Source organism: Salvelinus namaycush, chromosome 1 (assembly GCF_016432855.1).
Source record: "Salvelinus namaycush isolate Seneca chromosome 1, SaNama_1.0, whole genome shotgun sequence".
NCBI lineage: Eukaryota > Metazoa > Chordata > Actinopteri > Salmoniformes > Salmonidae > Salvelinus > Salvelinus namaycush.
Genome location: NC_052307.1, coordinates 59,352,620 through 59,379,429, shown reverse-complemented (window position 1 = coordinate 59,379,429; position 26,810 = coordinate 59,352,620). Strand labels below are relative to the sequence as shown.

Here is a 26,810-nt window from a genome sequence, read left to right as displayed (position 1 = left end):
CGACACCCGTTACACACATGTGGTTATGGGCTTAAAAAAGCGAGATATAGAGATGAAATGTATTACATTTTGAGTTTGCATCCCAATATTACAGTTTATATACATCACAGAAGACTGAAATATAACAAAACCGTTTGACATAGAAACACCAGATTTTCGGAGGCTTTTTAGAAATAATGTTTATTAATTATGAAAAATATGAACATTCCACCAAGGAGGCCACTAGGTCATTTCACTGCAGGAAAGGGCTACCAAGTAAAAACAACATTTGAAAAATACTGTAGGTGTCAAAATGATTGGTACCCGTAAAGATTCTTATCAATAAAATCTAAATGCATTAACATTCTAATTTAAAAAATTTAAATCTCAGTTTAAAGAACTGTATCTTCCATGGCTTCCCGTTTCACTGGGGTATCAAAAGAGGTAACACCCTTTGTCATCCATCACCCTGGGGAAAGGCAAAGCGCTCACAAATGAAAAGAAACAAATGCCTGTTGACTTTCATGAATCAGGCAATGGGTACAAAAAAAACACAAAAAAATGAATATACCACTAGCCACTATTAGGGCAACAATTAAGAAGTTTAAAACCACTGGTGAATTTGCCTGGTAAAGGACCCAAGTGTATCTTGTCCCTACTCACAGTGATGAAGATGGTTTGTGATGAAAAGTCCAAGGGTCACGGTTGCCATAAAAAAGCCTTTTTGAGAGAAACCAACAAATGTAAACGCCTGGAGGTTGCTAAATGTCAATGGCACATGGATTGGAACCAGGTGCTATGGTCAGATGAGACGAAAATAGAGGTCTTTGGCCACACACACCAGTTGGGCTTTGAAAATATTTTTTTATTTAACCTGGCAAGTCAGTTAAGAACAAATTCTTATTTACACTGACGGCCTACACCGGCCAAACCCGGACGACGCTGGGCCTATTGTGCACCGCCCTATGGGACTCCCAATCACAGACGGTTGTGGTACAGCCTGGATTCGAACCAGTGACGCCTCAAGAGTGGTGCAGCCTTAGACCGCTGCACCACTCAGGAGCCAAGACCATATGCATCTTTCTTTTGTAAGATAGATGCATATGCAGAAAATAACCCCATGCCTACTGTAAAATATGGTGGTGGATCTTTGATTTTATGAGGTGGTTTTGCTTCCTGGTGATAGGGACATTGTTAAGGTCAACGAACGGTATCATGAACTGTACCAAGTACCAGGACATTTTAGCCAAAAACCTGGTTGCCTCTACTAAGAGGCTGAAACTTGGCTACAAGTGGATCTTCCAGCTAGACAATGACCCCAAGCACACATAAAATCCACAAAGAAATTATTGATTGACCAAAAAAATCTACATTTTGCAATGCAGTCTCCGGACTTGAACTCCATTGAAAACCTGTGGTTTGAACTGAAGAGGGCAGTCCATAAGCACAGACCGAAGGATATAAAGGATCTGGAAAGATTCTGTATGGAGGAATGGTCTAAGATCGTTCCCAATGTGTTATTTAATCTGGGAAAACATTCAATATAGCTCTGGTTTTCTATTATTTATTTTATACAGTCTTTTTTGCTCATCTTTATCAAGGGTGACAATGATTTTGGAGGTGACTGTATGTTACTGAAAAGTAAATATAAATGTACAGTGTAAAATAATATATCAGCAGTTTGTGATAAAATAAATATAACAGAGTAATTCCATACATTGAGTAACTTCATACAATCCACAAGAATAAAAGTTTCTAACTATCAGCTTATTACTAAATATTACAATTTCAATGATACAGTAGTTTTCAGTACATTCATACATATTATGCCTTATACCTTTCTTATAAGATAAGAGTAACAAGTATTCAATAAAATCATAACAACTATATTTTCAAAGAACTTATATTCTCAGTTTGCCACGTTGATAGTCAGTGCAGCAGAGCAGAGCAGAGGATGTCTGTTGTAGGGCATCAGGCCTTCCAAACCCATCGATCCTCTGGAGACAGCATGTTAAGCTAAATTGTGTATCTTCAGTGTATCTCCCTACCGGAGTACAATTTACACATCTCCTGTTGTTCTGTAAAATAGATAAGACAGGCCTCTTTGTGAGGACTTTTCTTTTCAACATCGCAGAAGGGAAGCTCAACAGAATCCCTGTGAGCCTGACATGGTGTGGCATACTAACACAGGTTTTTAATTATTGTACCTTTATTTTACCAGGTTAGTCTCATTGATATTAAACATGTATTTTACAATAGAGGCCTGGCCAAAATGGCAGCAAAATACTAGCATAATACTATGCTTCTCCTACTATCTGAGGGTAAAACAGACTTACAGCTCTATTCCAGTCTAAAATGCATATACCATTAATGTCACGCCCTGGCCTTAGTATTCTTTGTTTTCTTAATTATTTTAGTTAGGTCAGGGTGTGACATGGGGAATGTATGTGTTTTTTGTAGTGTCTAGGGTGGTTGTAAGGTTTAGGGGGTTTATTAGAGTAGTTGGGTTTATGTTTAGTATAGAAGTCTAGCTGTGTCTATGGTTGAGTGTAGGTATCTAGGAAAGTCTATGGTTGCCTGAATTGGGTCTCAATTAGAGACAGCTGGTTATTGTTGTCTCTGATTGGGAGCCATATTTAAGGCAACCATAGGCTTTAGCTGTTTGTGGGGAATTGTCTATGTCGAAGTGTTTTGTGTCAGCACTTATGTTTGTATAGCTTCACGGTCGTCTGTTTTGTTGTTTTGTTTCGTTTTCCTTCTTATAATAAAAAGAAGATGTACTTTCCACGCGCTGCGCCTTGGTCCTCTCTCAGTCCCTTTGACGATCGTGACAGAATTCCCCACCAATGCGGGATCAAGCAGCGTGAAAAGCGGCAACAGGAGCAGCGCAAGGAGGAATGGAAATGGGAGCGTAATATGGACTACACTACGTGGGAGGAGATCGACAGGTGGGCGATCGACCCAGGGCGAGTGCCGGAGCCAGCCTGGGATTCTCTGGCGCAGTGTGAGGAGGGATACCGGCGAATGGAGGCAGCACGACGACGCGGTAGGAAGCCTGTGAGTCAGCCCAAAACATTTCTTGGGGGGGGGCTTAGAGGTAGTGGGCCGAGGGCAGGTAGGAGACCTGCGCCCACTTCCCAGGCTAACCGTGGAGAGCGGGAGTACGGGCGAACACCGTGTTACGCAGTAGAGCGCACGGTGTCTCCTGTAGGTGTTCATAGCCCGGTGCGGGTTATTCTACCTCCCCGCACTGGTAGGGCTAGATTGGGCATTGAGCCAGGTGTCATGAAGCCGGCTCAACGCGTCTGGTCTCCAGTGCGTCTCCTCGGGCCGGCATACATGGCACCAGCCTTACGCATGGTGTCCCCGGTTCGCCTACATAGCCCGGTGCGGGTTATTCCACCTCCCCGCACGGGTAGGGCGACGGGGAGCATACAACCAGGTAAGGTTGGGCAGGCTCGGTGCTCAAGGGAACCAGTACGCCTGCACGGTCCGGTATTTCCGGCGCCACCTCCCCGCCCCAGTCCAGTTCCACCAGTGCCTACACCACGCACCAGGCTTCCAGTGTGTCTCCAGAGCCCTGTTCCTCCTCCACGCACTCGTCCTATGGTGCGTGTCTCCAGCCCGGTACCACCAATTCCGGCACCACGCACCAAGCCTCCTGTGCGTCTCCAGAGTCCTGTGCATCCTGTTGCTGCTCCCCGCATTAGCCCTGAGATGCGTGTCCCCAGCCCGGTACCACCAGTTCCGGCACCACGCACTAGGCCTAATATGCGTCCCCAGGGTCCAGTATGCCCTGTTCCTTCTCCCCGCACTAGCCTGAAGGTGCGTGTCCTTAGCCCGGTGCCTCCAGTTCCGGCACCACGCACCAGGCCTACAGTGCGACTATTCCGGCCAGAGCCATCCGTCTGCCCAGTGCCATCTGAGCCATCCGTCTCCCCAGCGCCATCTGAGCCATCCGTCTCCCCAGCGCCATCTGAGCCATCCGTCTCCCCAGCGCCATCTGAGCCATCCGTCTGCCCAGCGCCGTCTGAGCCATCCGTCTGCCCAGTGCCGTCTGAGCCATCCGTCTGCCCCGAGCCATTAGAGCCGCCCGTCTGTCCCGAGCCGTCAGAGCCGTTAGTCAGTCAGGAGCCGCTAGAGCCATTCGTCAGTCAGGATCTGCCAGAGCCGCCAACCAGACAGGATCTGCCAGAGCCGCCAACCAGACAGGATCTGCCAGAGCCGCCAACCAGACAGGATCTGCCAGAGCCGCCAACCAGACAGGATCTGCCAGAGCCGCCAACCAGACAGGATCTGCCAGAGCCGCCAACCAGACAGGATCTGCCAGAGCCGTCAGCCAGCCATGAGCAGCCAGAGCCGTCAGCCAGCCATGAGCAGCCAGATCCGTCAGCCAGCCATGAGCAGCCAGATCCGTCAGCCAGCCATGAGCAGCCAGATCCGTCAGCCAGCCATGAGCAGCCAGATCCGTCAGCCAGCCATGAGCAGCCAGATCCGTCAGCCAGCCATGAGCAGCCAGATCCGTCAGCCAGCCATGAGCAGCCAGATCCGTCAGCCAGCCATGAGCCGTCCAGCCAGGATCCGCCAGAGCCGTCCAGCCAAGATCCGCCAGAGCAGTCATCCAGCCAGGATCCGTCCCTCAGTCCGGAGCTGCCGTCCCTCAGTCCGGAGCTGCCACTTATCCTGGTGCTGCCCCTTATCCTGGTGCTGCCCCTTATCCTGGTGCTGCCCCTTATCCTGGTGCTGCCCCTTAGTCCGGTGCTGCCCCTTAGTCCGGTGCTGCCCCTTAGTCCGGTGCTGCCCCTTAGTCCGGTGCTGCCCCTTAGTCCGGTGCTGCCCCTTAGTCCGGTGCTGCCCCTTAGTCCGGTGCTGCCCCTTAGTCCGGTGCTGCCCCTTAATCCAGTGGGGTTAATGTGGAGGGTGGCCATTTGGAGGAGGCTACGTAAGCGGGTAGTGACTATGGTGGGGTGGGGACCACGACCAGTGCCGGAGCCGCCGCCGTGGACGGACGCCCACCCAGACCCTCCCCTAGACTATGTGCTGGTGCGCCCGGAGTTCGCACCTTAAGGGGGGGGTTATGTCACGCCCTGGCCTTAGTATTCTTTGTTTTCTTAATTATTTTAGTTAGGTCAGGGTGTGACATGGGGAATGTATGTGTTTTTTGTAGTGTCTAGGGTGGTTGTAAGGTTTAGGGGGTTTATTAGAGTAGTTGGGTTTATGTTTAGTATAGAAGTCTAGCTGTGTCTATGGTTGAGTGTAGGTATCTAGGAAAGTCTATGGTTGCCTTAATTGGGTCTCAATTAGAGACAGCTGGTTATTGTTGTCTCTGATTGGGAGCCATATTTAAGGCAACCATAGGCTTTAGCTGTTTGTGGGGAATTGTCTATGTCGAAGTGTTTTGTGTCAGCACTTATGTTTGTATAGCTTCACGGTCGTCTGTTTTGTTGTTTTGTTTCGTTTTCCTTCTTATAATAAAAAGAAGATGTACTTTCCACGCGCTGCGCCTTGGTCCTCTCTCAGTCCCTTTGACGATCGTGACAATTAATTATGCAGAATAGATAGGTTTCAATAGTTTGACAGAAGCCATTTATATTCAAGGCTTTGTTGTATATCTGTGAGAGAGTAGGCATGGATATACATTTTTTATTTATTTTCTCTCTATGACAGTCCCTTTAGATACTGACTGTAACCCTTCTCTCTCTGTAAAACCCTTCATCAATACTGAGAGTTGGGTTGATGTAATTGCCTTTTCAGAGTACTAGTGCTGGGAAACCCAGATCGATTATGCCTTAGTGTCAGTTTTACAAAGGTAACGCATAATGGTTTTGTGAGAGCCCTGTACAGTAGGTCTTCTGTGCTAGAGGATCTTACCTTTCAGGAGTAGTCCAACCTCCTCACTGTCTTCTACTGCCACTGGTTTGAGGAGGAGGGCAAAGAAGATCGCCATACCAATCACCTGAGAATAAACACAAGCATCAAATGAAATTCTTCTTTTTACATCTGCTGATGATTGACTGATTGATTGAACAGAACTTCAGGACTACGTTCTTCATGTAAGATATAGAGCCCTGGTCTTACCTTAAGAGGCTGGAGGATGAAGATGCTCTGGAAGAGGGACATGGCCAGAGAGATAACCCACTGGATGGACTTCTCCCTCCCATAGGCAAAGCCATACATCAGGGTAAAGTACGTGGACACAACACTGATGGAGACAAGCAAGAACCAGCCCACAAACACAAACCACCAGGGCAGCCAGCAGCTTGAGCTTTTCCTTTTCTCCCTAGCAACACGGGGAGGACTGGGAGAGGAGGCACAGAGGAAACACAGGTCTGTTTAGGTACTTGGTCAGAGTAATGTATAACAATGATATTCACATGAATACAGATCAATTTAACTTGATTGGAAACTGAGAGGAAGGGAATGACGTGTAACGTTTGTTTTTTGAAAAGCTTAACTTTTAATTATGTTATTTATATTCCCTTCTCTGCACAAGTATGTTGTCCAACCTGTAAGACATGTGGCTGGTGAAAACCATCTCGGACGTCTTCTGCAGCAGGTGGACGGTGTTCAGGATGTGTAGACGGGCCTCTGGGGTGGGGAAGGCACTCTCATCCAGCCGCTCCAGGCACATGGACAGGTGGTGGAGGAAGTACAGGACAAACTTGCTGCTGTAGACCCAGTGTGGGTCACTCTCACTCAACCCTAGTGATACGTAGGCAGACGCATCAAATTTTAGGACATCTCCAACAATTACAATGATGTCAAAACCTGTGTGACTTGTAAGGTTGCTCTTGCAGTGTCAGTGAAGCACCTTGCATAAGCTGAATGACCCCTTGCACTCTGCCCAAGGCTGAGCAAAGGTCATCGCATGACTCCAGCTTCTTCTCTAGCTCAGGCACTTTGTTCCTCTGGCTCTTACAGAGCAGATTCACCATCTCCTCTGTGTCCTAGATAGGGACGTAGTACACAGGAATACAGTACTTAAGGACAGAACATACATAAACACAGTTGCCAGTATCAATGTTAATGGTTGCTATGACCAATAAGATATTGTATGGCCTTGGAGGTAAGAAAAAAGGCAGGCACCGCTTAAAGGAATAAACGATGGGAGTGTTTGAAGGTTATAGACAAAGTATGGAGCAGAACTATAACACAGCAACAACACTTTATTTTGAAAATGTAAAGAGAGGACCTTAAGAATGGTTGGCATGGTAACAGCGAGGGGTTTCAGGCCCTGCATATCGTGTTTTTTCTCCTTTGGTTGGACGAATCGTGGCTTGATACTGCGGAATATGGTGATGATGAGGATGTTGATGGGGAACATGAGCAAACCGCTTTCCACCCCCACCATGATCTCCTCCCAAGTGACCTCCAGCGAACCTGGGACATGAAAGCACACCATTATGGAGTCAAGGCACAACAACAGAAGCTATATCACTCAATATATCATTCAATGTCTGAACACTTGTTGTGGTGTTCTGGGTCAAGAATTTCTTAGCCATATGAAAGGTTTATCAAGGGCTTGGGGTCATTGAATAACCACTCTGTGTACCACTCTGTGTAGGGCTGGATAGTCGAAAGAATATGGCTGAAACGTTGTTTACTGAAGGGTTATGAAGAGCCATCCACTGCCTACAACTACTAGTCCTTGTAACTCTGTGAACACCAAGGAGAAAAGAGCCTTGAGTTGGATTTAACATTTATAATTGAGACAAGTCCTTGTCTTTGATACTTAACCCAGCTGCATCTAAAAAGTCTGATGTGTTATCATCCACATTGCAGGCTAATCATAATTCCCATGTACTGCACCGCTATCTTCTTACTGTCGAAAAAACTTTTTCCGATAGCCAAAATTTCCAATTTCTATGTGAGTGGAGAATAAAATTGCCCATCCTTATCAGATGCAGCTCATTATTGCCCATCCTTATCAGAGGCAGCTCATTATTGCCCATCCTTATCAGAGGCAGCTCATTATTGCCCATCCTTATCAGATGCAGCTCATTATTGCCCATCCTTATCAGAGGCAGCTCATTATTGCCCATCCTTATCAGAGGCAACTCATTATTGCCCATCCTTATCAGAGGCAGCTCATTATTACCCATCCTTATCAGATGCAGCTCATTATTGCCCATCCTTATCAGAGGCAGCTCATTATTGCCCATCCTTATCAGAGGCAGCTCATTATTGCCCATCCTTATCAGAGGCAGCTCATTAGATGTGGGCTCAGATATGAACGGCACAGTCACAAAAGATTGACTCACCCACAAGGACTTATCCAGTACCCAATATAATGTTGTATCTCTATGGACTTACCAATGGTGAAGATGACAGGAGACTGCTGGTTTTTGGGGATCTTCCAGAAGGCGATGTTGATGGCCATGGTGCAGAGCAGGAGGCTCATGCAGCAGGACACCCTCTGTGCTCGGGTGAACGGGCTACGCCAGGGAGGGTCTACGATGGACACCCAGATGTGTTGATCTCTAAAACCTGTTGAAGTCCTGGTCTGGAAAATATTTCTAGGACGTAGAAAGTGTGGGACATTAGGGGATGACCAGGGTGGAAGTCAGAGAAATTACATTGGAAAAGTAGTCTAGGATACAAGGGTTCAGAATTAAAACTCCATGGCACATTGCAAGATATTTGACCTTGCCGAGAAATCCTCTACATCCTCTACATTCCAGACCAGGACTTCAACAGTAACATTGTCTTCTACTGGTGGTCAGTCACCTAAAGCTTCTGATCTCGTTCTTCTTGGCAGCGTTGAGGGTCTTCTTGGTCAGCCCGTCCCCCCTGTCGGAGCTCAGCCATGATGAGGACAGGAAGTGCCAAACCTTCTTTGTCTGCAGGTCTTGGATCGTCACCTTGTTGAGATACCTGGTGGGAGGAAACGTGACCTCACACTCAGGAAACAACTTATTATTCCCTGTGTAGAGATAGAGATTCCTAGACTGTAGAGATAAAAATGAAAACAAGTCCCTGCCAGCATAGCAGTGGTTGTAATATTTTTGTTGTGGTATTCAAAGACCCAGTGCAGTCAAAAACATGATTTTCCTGTGTTTTATATTTCCACATTATGAGGTTGGAATAATACTATGAAATTGATGATAATGCCTTTTTAGTGTAAGAACTGTTTAATAAGATACCCTGGAATTTCAGCCTGTTTTGGTGGGATGGAGTTTTGGCCTGCCTGGGGACAACAGACCAATAAGAAATAGAGTTCCAAACCTCTCTGTTAGTAACAGCTAGTTTTCCCCTTCCCACTCCCAGATAGTCAGAGCAAAATCCTTTGCTAAGAAGCTATTGAGTTTCTTTTTGACAATTTTAATTGAAAACAATCACAGTAAGGTACTTAATTGTTACCCAGAAATGATTTGATATTGTGATAAATATGTAAACATTGGACCTTTAAGACAGATATTAAACAGGAGGAGAGGAGGAGACAAGGTGAGGTGAGGAGGCAAGGATGCTATTTTGAAGCGTCATTGTGATGAAACTCTACCAGGTCTCCAAGGGTGAGGGGAGCAAAGCTTGATAATATCACACCTAAACTACTTTAACAGCCCAGTATTTATAGGTCCTTGTTGTCCCTGCAGATTCTTAACCCGAACCTAAGAGTTTAGTGTGCCACAAATCATTTTTAAACATGCCAATGTATAGTATGGAGTGATTTCAAAAAGACCTTGACTTTAAACAAGTCACAATAATTACAGGGATGATGTGTCATCTGCCCTGGTGCTTACCAGGAGGGGTGCCCCCCAGAGTTGTCATGGCACAGCTGGATGCCCGTCAGCTCCCCCAGGGGAAAGGGTGTGGTCACCAGGAACAAGTCCACACCCCTTCTCTCAAATACTGGTTTATCAGGGTCACTTAGGTGGTGGGGCTCACTCTCCCCCTGTGTACCCAACAACTTGACTGTAACCTACATTTAAAAAAAATACTCTGATTAGCATGGATACTGGTATTGATATTCCTATGCTAAGTAAACTGACCACAGAAATGAATGAAGGATCTATTCAGTTACCACCCCATCTTACATTGGCAGAGGTACCCGCCCCTCTCCGACTGCCAGTCTGGACATTCAGTAGGTAGTTATAACTGGCACATGGGTGGTTATCTTTCAGGAATGTCATCTTCCTCTGTGGACAAAACAAGTGTTTCAGTGTACGTGTGTATGTGTGTGTATGTGTGTGTGAGTATCAGTTTGTGTGTGTTTGTGTTTGTATATGCCTTGATAAACTCACCCTGGTGAGGGCCCTCCTGTCTGCATAGCAGGCCCAGAGCAGAGTGACCAGGTACAGGCCAAAGAAGGCAGAGAGCAACGCCACCACCACATAGTTCTCATTCACTGTGGCAAAGTACTGAGCTGTGAGCGACACGTCCACGTAGTTGGGCATCACAAAGAAAGAGCTCCCAAACGACGTCAGGTGGTTACACAGACAATGTGTCATCCTGGGAGTTGACTGTATACCCACCTAGAACAAGACAACACAGACAAACGCTTCCACAATGTCACAAACGCATACCGACGCTTACCAATTAGGTTTGTTCATACTCTGATGGAGACAAAGGAGGGATAGGGATCATTAATAGCAGCCTCACCCAGCAGCCAGCTATGCTCCATGTCAGCTGTTTAGTGTTCCAGTACATGCACTTAGTAGTGAAGGTGGTGATCTGTAGTGTCAGGCCCTTGCTCCAGGTTGAGTTAAACAGACTGGCATTCACATACCAGGTGCCTGTTCCCTTTTCCATCATCTCAGGGGTGACCAGCCAGCGATAACCCTCTGAAAGACCACAATAGGCTATGAACATGGATTACTCTGTACCACCCAGGCTAAGAAAGCAAACCAACAATACGTTTGAGAGCCCGACCTCCAATTACAGTGCGAAATGCCAGACAGACATGTCTTAAAGCTTGTGAATCACTATGAATATCAAAAGTAGTATGTGAATCTATGTACATACCAGACAGCTAGATTGAATGAAAGCAGTAGCACAGTGGATGTAATGTTATGCCTAGCAGTAACTATGGTGGTGGAATTCTCCTCTACCTGTGTGTCTCAGGATGGTGCGGTGTTTATAGTGGGTGACATTGGGTGGGGAGCCCAGGCCCAGCAGCAGTTCTATGGACACATTGACACTGGGCTCTATGGTGAATATGACTGTGATGTTGGGGTCCGTAGTGTTGAAAGAGGTCCCAACCCGAGCCCCTTCCTCCAAGGATACAGTCGTGCCAGAGAGCACAGGAGCATCTGGGCGTGGAAGAATGATCTATAGAGAAGGGAGAGAAACAACCAAATCTATTTGCATTCATGGTTCCCTCATCTCTGTTAGGGAAATGAGGATGGAATGACAGCAGGCTAAAGTTAAAGTAGTTGGCCTGTTCTATCCTGTAGCCTACCTCAATTAGCTCTGTCAAGTTTTCTACACTGATTTCCGTCAATCCATCCCTTAGTGCAAGGGTACACACCGTTCCTGTGATGTTTTCAGTCGACGGATATGGGTTGCTTCTAAAAGTGGTCACCTGAGAGGAAGAAAAAATATATAAAGATAAAATACTATTTGCACAACAAAACAGCATCATCAATGTTGTTTATTGTACAGACCTGTACATTAACAAGTGAGTGGTTTTCCAGCGAGGACTGCAATGCAGAGAAAGATGGAAGTTTGATGTATGCATCGTCCTCTGACCCTAGAACCTTGTTATCCATTTGTGATGGGGTGAGGCTGAGGGAGACGAGACAAGAGTCAGATGGCTCGCATTCAAGTAGAGGACAGCAAGAAGCGTAGTTTTACAGGTGCTAAGTAGAACCATACAGGGTTCTTTGGTTTGTTCCAATAGGGGAACCCTTTTGGTGCTAGGTAGAACCCTCTATGAAGGGTTCTGCCTAGAACCCTCTGAAGGGTTCTACCAAGAACCCTTTTATCCTCTAAAGGTTCTATCTAGAACCCTCTATGAAGGGTTATATCTTTGAAGAGTTCTTCCTAGAACCCTCAATTAACCAATTAACCGTTTCCACCAGTCTTATAATCCTTTAAAATTAAACTCTTTATGACAAAACATTAAGCGTATCATAAGGCCTTTCTTTGAGGGCTTAATTATACCCTAACACAGTGGTGTTAAGAAACTCCTGGTTTACAGGACACATTATGCTGGCTTGTAAAGTGATGTGCAGTTCTTATTTTTAAATTTTTTTTACTGTTATTTTACCATGTAAGTTGACTGAGAACACATTCTCATTTACAGCAACGACCTGATGAATAGTTACAGGGGAGAGGAGAGGGATGAAAGAGCCAATTGTAAGCTGGGGATGATTAGGTGACCGTGATGGTATGAGGGAATTTAGCCAGGAATCCAGCCAGAGTGAGGATATCCAACGGTTGGCACTTTTAGTCACCCACAACTTGCACCCACAATTTGTTTAGGAAAATGTATGTTATTTAACTCTGGTTATTAACACCAAAACTGGGGATCTTTTACACCACTGATTGTTAAATTCATTTAACTCCTGAATCAACACTAGAAATGTTACACTGAAAAATGTACACTAGAAAAAACGGATATGAGTATGAAAAAGGTTCTAAGTAGAACTATTTGCATGACAAAAAAAACCTGTCTTTCAAAAAGGTTTCTTCAGACAAAAACAGTTCTTGGTAGAACCCTATCCCTCTGCAAAAAAAACCTTTTAGAACCCTTTTTTCTAAGAGTGTAGAATTGGAGGCTATACCAATGAGTGAGATGGAGGAGCTCCGGGTTGTAAACACTAACCTGATCTGGTAGATGCTGCCTGTTGGGTGCTTCACGAAGAAGGGTTCATTAGATTCTGTGGTCACCACTAAGTTTACTGCCTTATAAATCTCAAAGGCCAAATCAAACATTTCCTTGTCCTGTTCGAAGACAGCAGAACATCAGCAAAATGCACTCTCAATGAACTCCACTTTTGTTATATGTCACAACACTAAAGACAGATGTATAGGTTTACAGTAGTATGTAGGCCTACATTTTAATGTTAGAATAATGAAAGTTATCATTGCTTGACCCACCACATTAGTGTCACTGTCCACCCCACATCTTTTCATTTTGAGGAGTATGACTCCCCCAGCGCAGCTGATGATAATGCTAGCAGTCGTTTTGTCTAATTTCAAATTACTTGGAAACAGCATCTGGGCTCCCTGTAGCAGAAGCTCAAGGTACTTTTTCTGTTGGGGTAAGGTTCAGGTTAGGCCCAAATTGACCAGATACAGCAGTATCATTTATTTAATTACATTCACTGTTTGCTGATTTGATAATAATGTATCTCTGTGGTGAGAGAGAGCACCATGACTGAAAGTTCCAGTGGCCCTAAACTCTGTCATCTACTCCACTGACCACACCCATCTTACTACATTACATGTCCATCGTCATTGTGATACTTTACCCCATTGGTGTCTGTAGGCTCTCCTATAGCCTTTTCCATTCTTTCCAGTTCCAGTTGAGCTTCCTGAAACAAAACAGAGGATATGACCGCAAACTCCCAACCACTGAAAACTATAATTGTGTTAATGCTTTGATAACAAAAAGAGTTTGAAATATGTGTCACACTGCACTTTTAACACAGCAGCATTTCTGACCTTGAGGAGCATGTCCATGTTGGTCACCTGATTCTCCATGCTTGACAGACTCCTTGACATACCTATAGGATAAGAGAGAGAGAGAGGGAGAGAGGGAGAGAGAGAGCGAGAGAGAGAGATGTTTAGTTCATGGAAGTACATGAATGGTTGAAACTGTGAAACAAACTTGCCAAACAAACTCACGGTTGACTTTAATTTGATGGCTTCTCCAGTGTCTTGATTTGCCACTTGCTCCCTGTTTGTCCTACGAAAGTCAACAAGAACCATTCATATTGATAATAACTTTACTGACACTACACCATAGAATTACAACCATGGATATAGGCCATTAATAAAAGTCACTTACCATACTATTTGATGGATTTGCAGATACATTCAAATCTGTAGAACAAGAATTATACAGCACAGATGTCATGCAGGATATCATTCAGGCCTCTACACTAAATAATGAAGGAAATCGTTGCAGCATATCTGCTTACAATAAGGATCAGGACACAGTCTTTTTTTAAAACATGTTAAAATGAGGTTAGCGAAGGTGCTGTACCCAGGGTGCAGAGGTAGCCCCGCCAGGCACTGCAGTTGGTTGAGGTCACCAGCTGAAAGGGATCCATCATCACATAGGTGCAGAGGAGTGGGGTACTCCCATTCCCCTTAGAAGCACCATTCTCTCCAGTAGCATTATACACTACAGACACATGAAACAATTATTGAAAAGCTATGAAATTTACTATTTTCCATACAATACTGTTATTTTAATATTCTGTTTTCCAACAACAATGTATCATTTCAAATGTTCTTATATCATAGCTGATGGATCAAGTGTGAAAGCTTGGTTCTAAGCTTTCCCTATGGCTATGATGTTCCAAGACTGGTGGAAATATGTTAAATGAGCTTATGAAAAGAATGGATTTTGCTGACATCATTTGACACTGATAAGCGATCAATAGTGAAGATGTGCTTCATACATGGTAGTTGTCATTTACAAATGGCCTCTGTATAGCTCAGGAATTCCATCAAGACCATAAGCAGTGGCTTAATTAAGATGACTCAACTTTATAATTTAATTAGAAAATCAATTTAATGTTCATGGTTCACAGAGGGCCTAAAGAGGCAATCAGCCATTGAAAGAATAACAAAGCAATCTCCCCGCCATTGTTTCACTAAAAAGCTGAGGGATGGGGCTGGAGAAATGTACCCACTGGGCAAAAACTGGTTGAACCAATGTTGTTCCCACATCATTAAAACAAAAGAATGTCATGTGATGAAGTTGAATCAATGTAGAAAACTGATTGGATTTTTTTTTTAAGTAATTAATATAAGGAAATGTTCTTATTTTTTTCACACAACTTTTAACATTGGGGCGGCAGGTAGCTTAGGGATCCAGTCGGTTAGAGTGTTGGACTAGTAACCGAAAGGTTGCAAGATCGAATCCCCAAGCTGGCAAGGTAAAAATATGTTGTTCTGCCCCCGAACAAGGCAGTTAACCCACTGTTCTTAGGCTGTCTTTGAAAATAAGAATTTGTTCTTAACTTACTTGCCTAGTTAAGGTATAAAAAATATATATATACTCAACGACATGGTGAATTTTTGTTGTTGAATTCATGTTAGTTGACAACTCAACCAACTCAACTAAATGTAAATCAAAACTTGACATTGAACTGATATCTGTGCCCCGTTCATAGAGAGGGCTATGAATGCTAGGATTGACCGTCCATGATATCAACATTATAGTTTAAACATGTTTTGAGGCTATAAAGTGTTTGTTTACATTTAGTTTGTTTAAAACATTGGAGTCAAACAAGCTTATATTTTGGGTTCTGACGGGGTACGACACTTGAACTGAGCTCATGAGGCATTTATAAGTTATATTCTTCAGGAATCAATGGGTACATATTTTGAATTTATAAGTCCAAATGGATTTAGTTACAGCAGATTGACCAATCATTTTTCAATTACAGCTATAGAGAAATCAGTGTCTAACAAAACCTATTCAAAAGACACAGAGCAGCCCTGGAACCATAGTATAGAGTGGTTTACTAGTATTTTCGAGTGGGTTACCAGTATTTTTACTCACCGATCACCGGCCCCTGGTACTGCCCTAACACCCCCGTAGCCACCCACCAAGTGAGGTTTTTTGTGTGTCTCTCTTTTGAGAAGTCCTGAAGGATGCTCTTAGTCTTGCAATTCAGGGCCATCAGAAGTTTCCCTCCTCGCTCCTTGCAGGACTCCTGGGCTTGATACCAGCTCTTTGGCTTTTGAGAAAACTCATAGGCCATATTCCCGAACACATGTTTGAATTTTATTGAAGTGGCATTATCTGCATCCTCTTCATTGCATGCCGTACTGGCCGTAGATACAATCCCCACAGAAATCCACAAAAACAAAGAGGCTCGTATGAACAAATCCATTATAGATGGTAGAGCTATGGTAGCCTACAAACTGCAACAAGTACTGCTCTTGGAAGAAAGGCACACTGCCCATCTTATGGAAATTAGAAAGCTTTCTTTCGAAAAACTGTGAATACACTCTTACTACATTAGGAAAATCACTACAGACACTCAAACAACATGCAAAGTGAAAAAGTGCTTTTACGTCACTCAAGGGTAGAAATTTAGAAGAAAAACCTTTCTCAATCTACTCCACTTTACAAGTCAATTTGATGTAGCCAAGGCCTAATATTGAGCAGGGTTGTAACAATACATCTTTGGTTTTCAATTGGCTTATGAAATTAATTTAGGCTCATACACTATCCCTTCATCTTTAACATCTGCCATTTTATTTGATCTTATTTGTGCTAATTTACTCAGTGAATTACTAGAGTTACTAATGAGTCCTTTGTCTTACTCATATTCATTTATTATATTAATCATAACAAATTGTAATGTTTATCTTGCAGAATCATCATTGAACTCTGACTTGACATGTTCATAGCTGCCTTTGAAGTATCGTGAGATTACATTCAGGAAGTGGTTCTCGGCAATGTGAGAGAAATGCGTCCAGACATTTGCAAAGTGATGTAACATCCATGGCGGGACAACTGAAGGTAACATCATTGATGAAACTGTGATGTTTTAATGGTCTGTATTTGTCATGAACAATGTTTTTACTATTTGGTAAGCGAAACTGGACAGTAGCCACTTCACGTTAGCTTCTACAATCAGAGTGTTGTTGAATGAAGTGAGCTAGCTAACTTAGCTTGCTACACTGTGGCTAGCTAGCTAACGTTAGCTTGTTCATGTAACCAGCCTCTGTGAAGTGGTAAGCTAGTTAACTGTTGCTGAATCCTGAATGACTAGACAGACTCAGGCATGCTGAATTATACCCACTGGGTTGTTCAAAGCTGGTGACGTTAGTCTCTCTGCATATTCTGGATCACTCTCTGTCATCTAGTAATAGAAAAATAATTGCAACACCCCTCAGTTCACCTGTGCTTCAACAACAGTATGCATCATATTTCAGTTTATTCCCATCACATTGTTTTATTTTTCTTTGCAGCGTCTGGAGGACGCAGTGAAGATCATAGGGTCCGGCAGCATCCTGTTTGTCTCCTACCTCACTGCTGTGGGAGATGAGCGCTTCTACACCAACCAGCTCATGCCCTTGCTGCAGAGGATTGTGGGAGCAGAGACAGCCCATGTCATGGCTGTGAGGTTAATCGGCCTGGGTCTGGTGCCTCTGAACCGCTACAGGGACCCAGCATCACTGGTCAGTGTGGGAGGAGGTGTCCTCTAGCCTGGCATGCAAACAGATTTTGCTATGTTTAGTCTGGTTTAACCAGGCTAGGTTCATTCCTGTTGGGTGTTTTCACTCTCCTTGCTTACACTGAATTGCCTTTGTGCTGGTGTAAGATTAGAACGGAATGTAATGCTTTGTTTGAGAACCTTCACTCCCACTGTCTCGACTCACCCTAGCTAGTCAAATCTAATTTTAAACATTTTTAGTCGAAGTTGTAACTGTTCTTTTGGTCACTGTGTACTTCCATGGAATTTAGGCAACATTTTTACCTGGTGTTGTTACTTCTTATTCCAGGAAGTGAACGTCATGGGCCGTAAGTTCAAGAACCCCATAGGGATAGCAGCAGGATTTGACAAGCATGGGGAGGCTGTTGACGGGCTGTATAGACTAGGCTTTGGCTTCGTGGAGGTGGGGACCATCACCCCCAAACCCCAGGAGGGGAACCCCAAACCACGTGTGTTCAGACTGACCACTGACCAGGCGGTCATCAACCGGTACGGTTTTGAATGAATAAGACATGGCTACTGAACCATGGCATGGCTCACTGTCATTCATTATAGACAAATGTTTTTAGCTTGTGAATTCTGTGTCAAACGGCAGCGAACAGAGACATCACAGGTAGTTTATTTTGTCATTCTCCACTCTGTTCAAAGGGAATAAGCCTGCCACCTACACATTTCACTTTTTTTTTTAAACATTGAGACTAGTGACAGACTACAATATGAATTCCCTTTTATCTTTGTTGTAGCACAGCTTCTTCACACTGAAATGAAGGAGCCAAATGAATGTTATCAGGGTGTTACACTGCTACCTCATTGCGCTCGCTTTCATTCTCTGAAAAGTGCTGTGAAATGAGATGCCAAGGCACGAACATACATATTCATGAGTTGTTAGAACACACTACTTTGCGTATATGAAGGGACATTGGTTGTCAGAGAAGTTAATCCTCAGTTCAGGAAAAAGCATCCCAGATCCAAATGTAAATCCATATATTCAAGTATTTGTAAATAATTGCTACACGATAAAGAAGTGTTCATTTTGTCATGGCTGTCTATGCTTGCTTGACATTGTTCTAAACATTTAAGAGCATACCACTGAGAAAATATCCAGAGCCATCCCATTTCTTCAGGGATGAGGGTGACACGTTTCTGTGATTTTCTTAAGTGTTTTGAATAGCAAATTTTACAGACTGACTGATGTTAACACTGCCCTAGAACAACAACAGTAGGGCTAATACAGTGAGCTCAAAGTATTGGGACAGCGCCATTTTTAAAAATGTTTTGGCTCTGTACTCCAGTACTTTGGAATGATATGTCAGCTTTAATTTGAGGGAATTTTTATCCATATCGGGTGAACCGTTTAGTAATTAGAGCACTTTTTGCTCATAGTCTCCCCATTTTAGGGAACCAAAAATTTTAGGAAAAATTCACTTATGTGTATTAAAGTAGTAAAAAGTTAAGTATTTAGTTCCGTATTCATATAACGCAATGACAGCATCAAGCTTGTGACTACAAATTTGTTGGATGCATTTGCTGTTTGTTTTGGTTGTGTTTCACACATTATTTTGTGCCCAACAGAAATGATGGTAAATTGTGTATTTTGTCACTTTGGCTAATATACAAATTACAATAAGTCTTTGTATATTAGGCTCGAATCAATATGATTAATTCAATTTAGCATGTATGATATGCAGGGATGTGAGATGCTCAGACTAACAAGCCCCTTGTATAATAATATGCCCGGAGTGCTTCTTTCACTCCTCAGTGTACAACAATACAGCTTCCCAGAAGTTAAAAGTCAAGATGAGTGCATTAGATGATTAAAGGCCTCATTTCCTTATGGTGGTGTTTATTACAGTTTTACTCAACTGACTGCAATTATTTTGCCAAAAAACACATCAGGATTTCATGTATCATGTATTTTAGTAGTCAAATGAATTGAATGTGCACCCTAGAAAATCAGGGATTAACACGTACTGTATCATAATGGCATGATAAAGGAATGAATCCTAAATTGCTTATGGTTGCTTTTTTTGGCAAATGTTTAGATTTTTGTGTGTTACATGAACTTAACCTCTTATGTTGTGGGTATGTTTCAGATATGGGTTCAACAGCTGTGGTCTTGCAGCAGCACGGGAGAGACTAAAGGCAAGAGAAGGCACCCAGGTAGAGCTGACTAAAGGTACTAGAGACACAACTCATGTTTCTGTGTTGTCTGTCAGACTGATAGATGGGTTGGACAGTGAGCTGACAAGTGTCTCAGGCACACAGCCAACTACACTACACTATAATCCTCTGCCCGTATTTTTATATGGAGATTCCCTTTCCCCTGGCTCAGAGAGGCTGTTCCTAATACCAATCACACTCTGGCAGATCAGCTAATAAACACTTACAAATGAGTCAATCCTGCCTATACTGTCTTGTATTGACAGACAAAAAGCAAACGACTGAAATGTTTTTGTCGACAAAACATTTTCACCTTTTGTATTTTTAAAACATTGCTTCATATCGTTGATGAAGAGTGTTTGTTTCAAGTTTGATTGAATTCAATTTGCCATATTTCACTAGTTTTCAGTAAAATAGAGCATTCACAACTAAATGTTCCCCACTGATTTGGATTGGGACATTAAGCCGAAATCACAAGGGGGATGTCTAAATGTTCCCCACTGATTTGGATTGGGACATTAAGCCGAAATCACAAGGGGGATGTCTAAATGTTCCCCACTGATTTGGATTGGGACATTAAGCCGAAATCACAAGGGGGATGTCTAAATGTTCCCCACTGATTTGGATTGGGACATTAAGCCGAAATCACAAGGGGGATGTTCGTCAACGGCGTGAATTTGCTTGTGCGAGAGTAGCAAGCATTAATTCACATAGACGACGTAACGTAAGCCAGTTATTAAGCCGTAATTGTCATGGAAAGCGGTTTATAAACAGTTGTATAGTCTCTTGAAATCTGAGTTACCTCATTCTAGGTTTTCCAGCCATAGTAGCCAGAGACTATATGCCCAACATCAAAACAGGTAGGCCACTGTATTGCTTTCAAATAGGTCGTCTATTTGTCAGATAAACCATAGCCTACAACCCAATTGACCTTTTTTTATATTTTTTATTTTTTTATTTTATCCCATTTTCTCCCCAATTTTCATGGTATCCAATCGCTAGTAATTACTATCTTGTCTCATCGCTACAACTCCCGTACGGGCTCGGGAGAGACGAAGGTCGAAAGCCATGCGTCCTCCGAAGCACAACCCAACCAAGCCGCACTGCTTCTTAACACAGCGCGCCTCCAACCCGGAAGCCAGCCGCACCAATGTGTCGGAGGAAACATCGTGTACCTGGCCCCCTTGGTTAGCGCGCACTGCGCCCGGCCCGCCACAGGAGTCGCTGGAGCACGATGAGACAAGGATATCCCTACCGGCCAAACCCTCCCTAACCCGGACGACGCTATGCCAATTGTGCGTCGCCCCACGGACCTCCCGGTCACAGCCGGCTGCGACAGAGCCTGGGCGCGAACCCAGAGACTCTGGTGGCGCAGTTAGCACTGCGATGCAGTGCCCTAGACCACTGCGCCACCCGGGAGGCCCTCCAATTGACCTTTTTAACCATACAACTTTACTTAGCGAAGTAGGGAAGAGCGTAACAATTCCTCAAATTCCCTTTGTACCAAAAACCCACTCAATCTCTGGAACAGATTTGATTCATTTAAACCAAGGCACTCGCTAACCATGCACGTTGTTTCAGCTGAATTTCAATCCAATCGGCTGTAAGCAACAACCGTGATACTGTTGTTCACGTGATATATCATTCCCGAAACCAAATCCAGTTTCTAAATGTAGAATGTCGTTGCGTTCATGCATTACTACACCGTTTTTCATAAGCACCAGCCTACTTAATGTTGCCGCGCAGTTAAACTTATGAACACTAAATAGACACTTTTTAATTATACATTTCACAATTCCAGAGCTAAAAATGCACCAGCAGTCAATTATTATATATTTTTTTATAATTTATCAGGTAATTTCACCAGCATTGCTCCGCGTCGACGCGAGAAAAATGTACTTGCTTTTAATGCCTCGATCACACCGACAGGGGTGTTGCCCAAAATGGCACGCAGTATCATCTGGATACGTGTGCAACATTCACCTTCGCCTACCATCTCTGTCAACGCATACAGTTTGATGCATACGTTCGATATATCCAACTTATGCGCCACACAGAGCGCACTGCAACTGCCTCTGCAACTCAATGCTGCAAGGCGAACACAGCGTTCCATTGGAAATGCAGGTACTTCTGGTGTACCAAAATGCAATGACGCTGTTGGTGTTATCGAGGCGTAATTTGATGCACTAAACGCTCGTGACGCAGTCGACGCTTGCGGACAATGTATTCTCATTAATTCAGTCGCTGGCATTCTATTTATGTTCTGACCTTAACCTCTCCCAGGGACTCATAACTGGAATATATCCTGTTGTCTGTGTGTTCTTAGCTGGCCTGCCCCTGGGCATCAACCTGGGAAAGAACAAGCTGTCGCAGGATGCAGCGGCAGACTACCTGGAGGGGGTGCGGACGCTGGGCCCTCTGGCTGATTACCTGGTGGTGAACGTGAGCAGCCCCAACACCCCAGGCCTCAGGGACCTGCAGGGGAAAGGGGAACTGCGACAACTGCTGTACAAGGTCAGTGGCTGGCAATTTTTGACTGACCTAGATGTGATTTATTTATCCTTTATTTAACCAGGATGTCTCACTGGTTGTCACACTCAGATGTGATATCATACATGTTATTTATTTTATGTTTACAGTATCGTTGGCTTTCCAGAGAGCATGTTGTTGCAACTTTTCCTTTATTGAAGTCTGGTGTTTCTGTTCAGTTCTGTTCAACTTTTATTGATATAGCCGGTGAGCTTTCATATAGATTTCTATGTCAAAAGATAATTGACTTCCCATTAGACAACATACACATCACACAAGCAAGTACAGCATAGCGCTGTTTGGATTGAACACGATTAACCTTAGGAACAACTGCTCAGCTATATTGCTCTTGTTTGGTCTCTGTGTTGTGATGGATGTGATGGATCTCATTGATTGTGTGTCTGGTGGCTCGTGTGTATCCCTGTACCCTCCTGTCCCCCCCCGTTCCACCTCCCCCCTCTCCCACCTCCCCCCTCTCCCATCCAGGTGCTGAAGGAGCGTGATGCCCTACAGGGGGGTAGCAGGCCACCTGTACTGGTAAAGATTGCCCCTGACCTCAACGCCCAGGATAAGCAGGACATTGCTGATGTGGTCACAGAGGTCAGTCAGAGGCCTAGCCACACAGGGGTCAGTCAGAGGCCTAGCCACACAGGGGTCAGTCAGAGGCCTAGCCACACAGGGGTCAGTCAGAGGCCTAGCCACACAGGGGTCAGTCAGAGGCCTAGCCACACAGGGGTCAGTCAGAGGCCTAGCCACACAGGGGTCAGTCAGAGGCCTAGCCACACAGGGGTCAGTCAGAGGCCTAGCCACACAGGGGTCAGTGTGGTCCTGTGGGCTTCTCTATGTAGCCTACTCACCGAGCCTTAACCTACAGTATATAGCCCCCAATGACTTGGGGCTGGTTACTTTGGTCATCTGTGTTTTTCCTGTTTGCTCATCTTCCTGAGCACACTTCTCACCCCACTCACGTAGTCGGCTTGTGTTCTGTAGCCGTCATCAGATCAGTCCTGCAGCCGTGGGTCTTAGCCAGCAGAGGACTTATGTCACCAAATTGATTTGAATGCATTAGTGTTGCCTCCTATCCACTCTCTATGTTAAGGGGACTGGAGGAGTGTTTCTGTTTTTCTGTGTTCATGTAAGGGGACAGACTCCGAATGGAAAAAGACCAATAGAAAGCACAGCAAATATTCGAAGAGTATTGGATACGTTACAGTAAATTTGTCAGACAGTCCAATCATTGAGAATTAAGATGAACAAATCGTAACTTATTTTTCATGATCCTTCTGTTTAAAAGTGAGTTCTGTATTCTGTTGGAGTTGGTGTAGCATCCTAATTGTTCCAGGCACACTTGAACGAATACACTCGGGCTGCGTTTAGACAGGCAGCCCAATTCTGATCTTTTTCCCACTAATTGGTCTTTTGACCAATCACATCTTTTCACATCACATCTTTTTCAGAGTTAATCTGATTGGTCAAAAGACCAATTAGTGGGAAACAAAGATCAGAGTTGGGCTGCCTGTCTAAACGCAGCCCGAGTGTATTCGTTCAAGTGTGCCTGGAACAATTAGGTTTGGTATTATGAGGTAAGGTCAAATGGGTAATCATGATTTGTGTTTTAGCTTGGTGTGGATGGGCTGCTGGTCTCCAACACTACAGTATCCAGGCCTGAGACCCTACAGGACCCCCAGAGTAAAGAGGTGGGAGGGTTGAGCGGCCAGCCCATCAAGGAGCTCTCTACACGCACTGTGAGAGAGATGTACAGCTTGACAAAAGGTAGGTAGGATAAATGACGGATCATCATAACACTGCTAATGGCTGTTGCTGCAGCTGGTACTGGTCTGATTGATTGATTGATTGATTGATTGTGGGTGGTGGTGTATAGAATGTTCTCTTCATTCACCCAATATTGCTCTTTCTCATTGAAGGTAAGGTGCCAATCATTGGAGTTGGGGGTGTAGCCAGTGGACAAGATGCCCTAGACAAGATCTGTGCTGGAGCCTCATTGGTCCAGTTGTACACCTCTTTAACCTATCAAGGTCCACCAGTTGTCACCAAAATCAAAAGGGAACTAGAACATCTTTTAAAGTAAGTGTGAACTTACATGTGTTTTGTTTTTTTACTTCGTGACTTAATGTGGTTTCATCTAGTCAAATTGCTTGTATTTGTAGTATTCTGACCGTATCCTATGTTTTACAGAGAACAAGGATTTGCAAGCATATCAGATGCTGTTGGAGCTGACCATAGAGGAGCAGAGGGGAGATTTCAACAACAGTCTAGAGAGGGACAATGATCAAGGCTCTGAGTGTCAATATCAGTCGGTTCTACAGGTTAGACTGACTACAATATAGACTGATGCCTTTGTCAGTTTCCTGCCTTTAATTGAAGTCTATAGTACATGAAGTGGTTTGCCTGGTCAATTCATGTAATGCCTGGCTAGAATGATATCTGTGCACACAAATATTACAGCAGTATTGGGAACCTGCCCCATTTCACGGTTCTTACTGTATCTGTTGGTTATTAGGCGACGTAACCGTAAGAATGGTTAAGTGCTAAATGACACCAAAGTGCTAACAGTATTTTGACACTAGCAGTCACATTGTCATGTGTAATGTATGTAAAAAGAAAATCTGTTTTTTTATTTTTATTATGTAAATATAATGTGTGTTCTATTCAGAAATACTGTGTGTTGCTATTTATAGAACTATGTGACTATAGAAATTGAACATTTGTTCACAAATAGCTTCCATTCAAAGTGCTTAACTGCACGTCCCTTGTAAATCGCTGAACTGCTACCCACATAATGGAGACCTCGTCTGAAGTTAGCGCTGATCACCTAGCAATGAGCAGAATGACAATTACCTGACAATTACCATTTAGCCTTGCAGCAGTAGTCAGTTAACCACTGAGGAAATATAACAGCTTTGACATTTTAAAGAAAGGGCAATGGCACAATTACTTGCCAAATGTCAGCAGGCTTTAAATACACATGATCCCACTGTAAGATGGTAAAACCTGCCTTAACTCTCAGCAGTATAGCAGACGGATGAGAAGTGTACCAGAATAAGAGGTCGGTGACAGAGAGCCAAGTCCAAGAGGATGCACTGATGGTTCTCTGTCCTATTTCTGACCTGTTACATAGATTGAATTGTAATGCCTCCTGGTACGAGTGTAATGTCAAGGGGTTACTCAATGTATGTTAAGTCGTGTACATTAAACTGTATAGTTGAGCTATTTGAGAAACATGAACCTTTGAGCACACGCCTCAGGCAAGAATAAATGTCCATTTTAAATTCTTATGTCTTGACTGTCCATATCTTATTTTGGTATTCCACGCTCAATGTGCATGTTTTTAGGTGGCACGGGAAATGCTGTCATTGGTCTTCAAAGTCCCGGTCGATCTTATTGAGGCTCTATCGGAACCTGTTGGTACTCTCCTGTTATTCTCAGAGCCTGGCTTGTACTTCTTCTCCCCCAGTTGACTTCTTTAGAGATTGTCCATTTCATGGGCCTTGTATAAGCCCTGTACGGCATTATAGCTCTCTTTCAGTAGAGGTTACTCACTCACCAACCCCTGAGCAAATGTTTCTGCCAGAGTTTGTTCATTGTGCATATATTTTTCTGTGTCAGAATAACCTTTCACCACTACTCTCATGAGTGGGTTCGATACAATCCTAGGTTAAAGAAGGTACTGCTCTTAACGTTGAGTCCTTCCTAAGGGGTCATGAGAATTTAAGCAGGCACAGTGCTCGTGATTCGATATCAGCCTGGCTTAACTCAGAGGCACTGTACTGTAGCATTGTGGGTAAATAAATGTTATTCTTAGTGTGCTCACACACTAACACATTTCCTGGAGGGTCTCCCTGGCTCCTGATTCCCTGACTCCGGGGGTCCTGCTGCCGATCTATTGGCCACTGCCTCTGATCTCAGAATACATGTAGGTCAGAATGTACCAGCTGTGGAGGGATCCTTCTCTTCCTCCTGAGGATCCAGTCCAGACAGACAAAGACTTACTCCCCAAAAGCTGGATTTGTCAGAAAAGGAGTGTGTTGACAGAGAAGACTGGCATCTAAACAAAACAGACCCATCTGACAATCTGAGCAGAGACCACTTGTCAGAGATAGTTCATAGATGATTCTCTAAACACCATTCCTATTTAGATCCAGTGCACATCATCTTAGAGTCATACAGATCTGGTCAAATACACACAAAACATGACATAGACTGAGGTGAAAGCTACGATCCCTTATTGATGTCACTTGCTAAATTCACTTTAATCTGTGTAGTTGAAGGGGAGGAGACAGGTTAAAGAAGGATTTTTAAGCATTAAAACAATGTTGCTGGGTTTTTCCACACTCAGCAGTTTCCCGTGTGTATCAAGAATGGTCCACCACCCAAGTGAATTTGTACCCTTTATGCACCTGCAAATTACCACAGGTGAGAGAAATTACACAGTAAACAAGAATTTGCCTCCAAACAAATTAATTACAATTTTTTATAATTTAGTCCAGGCCATTTTTTGACTTCGAAGTGAAAAATCTCCATTTCAGTTTGGATTTTTCAGTTAGTTTTTTCAATTTAACTTATTTAAAAATAAATTGTGAACCGTTTAAGGGTGTCATTATATATGACCGCATCTGCACTTCTCTTCAGTCATCAGGCGTGCTGTAAGTGTGAATCTGCCTGCTGTCAGCAGTGGTTCATAGTCACTCCTGCTCCCAGATGGTGTGATTCAGCGCCTTCTGAGCAGTAGCAGCTGTGTGGAGACATGTCTTGACAGCTGCCCTCAGGCCCCAG

General features: G+C 43.9%; 1 protein-coding gene across 1 annotated transcript; it reads left to right on the top strand.

Moving 5' to 3' along the window:
- Window positions 1-16,563: 16,563 nt before the first annotated feature.
- LOC120046375 (dihydroorotate dehydrogenase (quinone), mitochondrial-like) lies at window positions 16,564-25,312 on the top strand. Its single transcript, XM_038991559.1, has 9 exons — window positions 16,564-16,630; window positions 17,083-17,292; window positions 17,617-17,816; window positions 19,421-19,503; window positions 21,814-22,001; window positions 22,503-22,616; window positions 23,636-23,789; window positions 23,942-24,101; window positions 24,213-25,312. Exons 1-9 carry the CDS (start codon window positions 16,613-16,615, stop codon window positions 24,304-24,306), a joined length of 1,221 nt encoding a protein of 406 aa, XP_038847487.1. The 5' UTR covers window positions 16,564-16,612; the 3' UTR covers window positions 24,307-25,312.
- The last annotated feature ends 1,498 nt before the right edge of the window (window positions 25,313-26,810 follow it).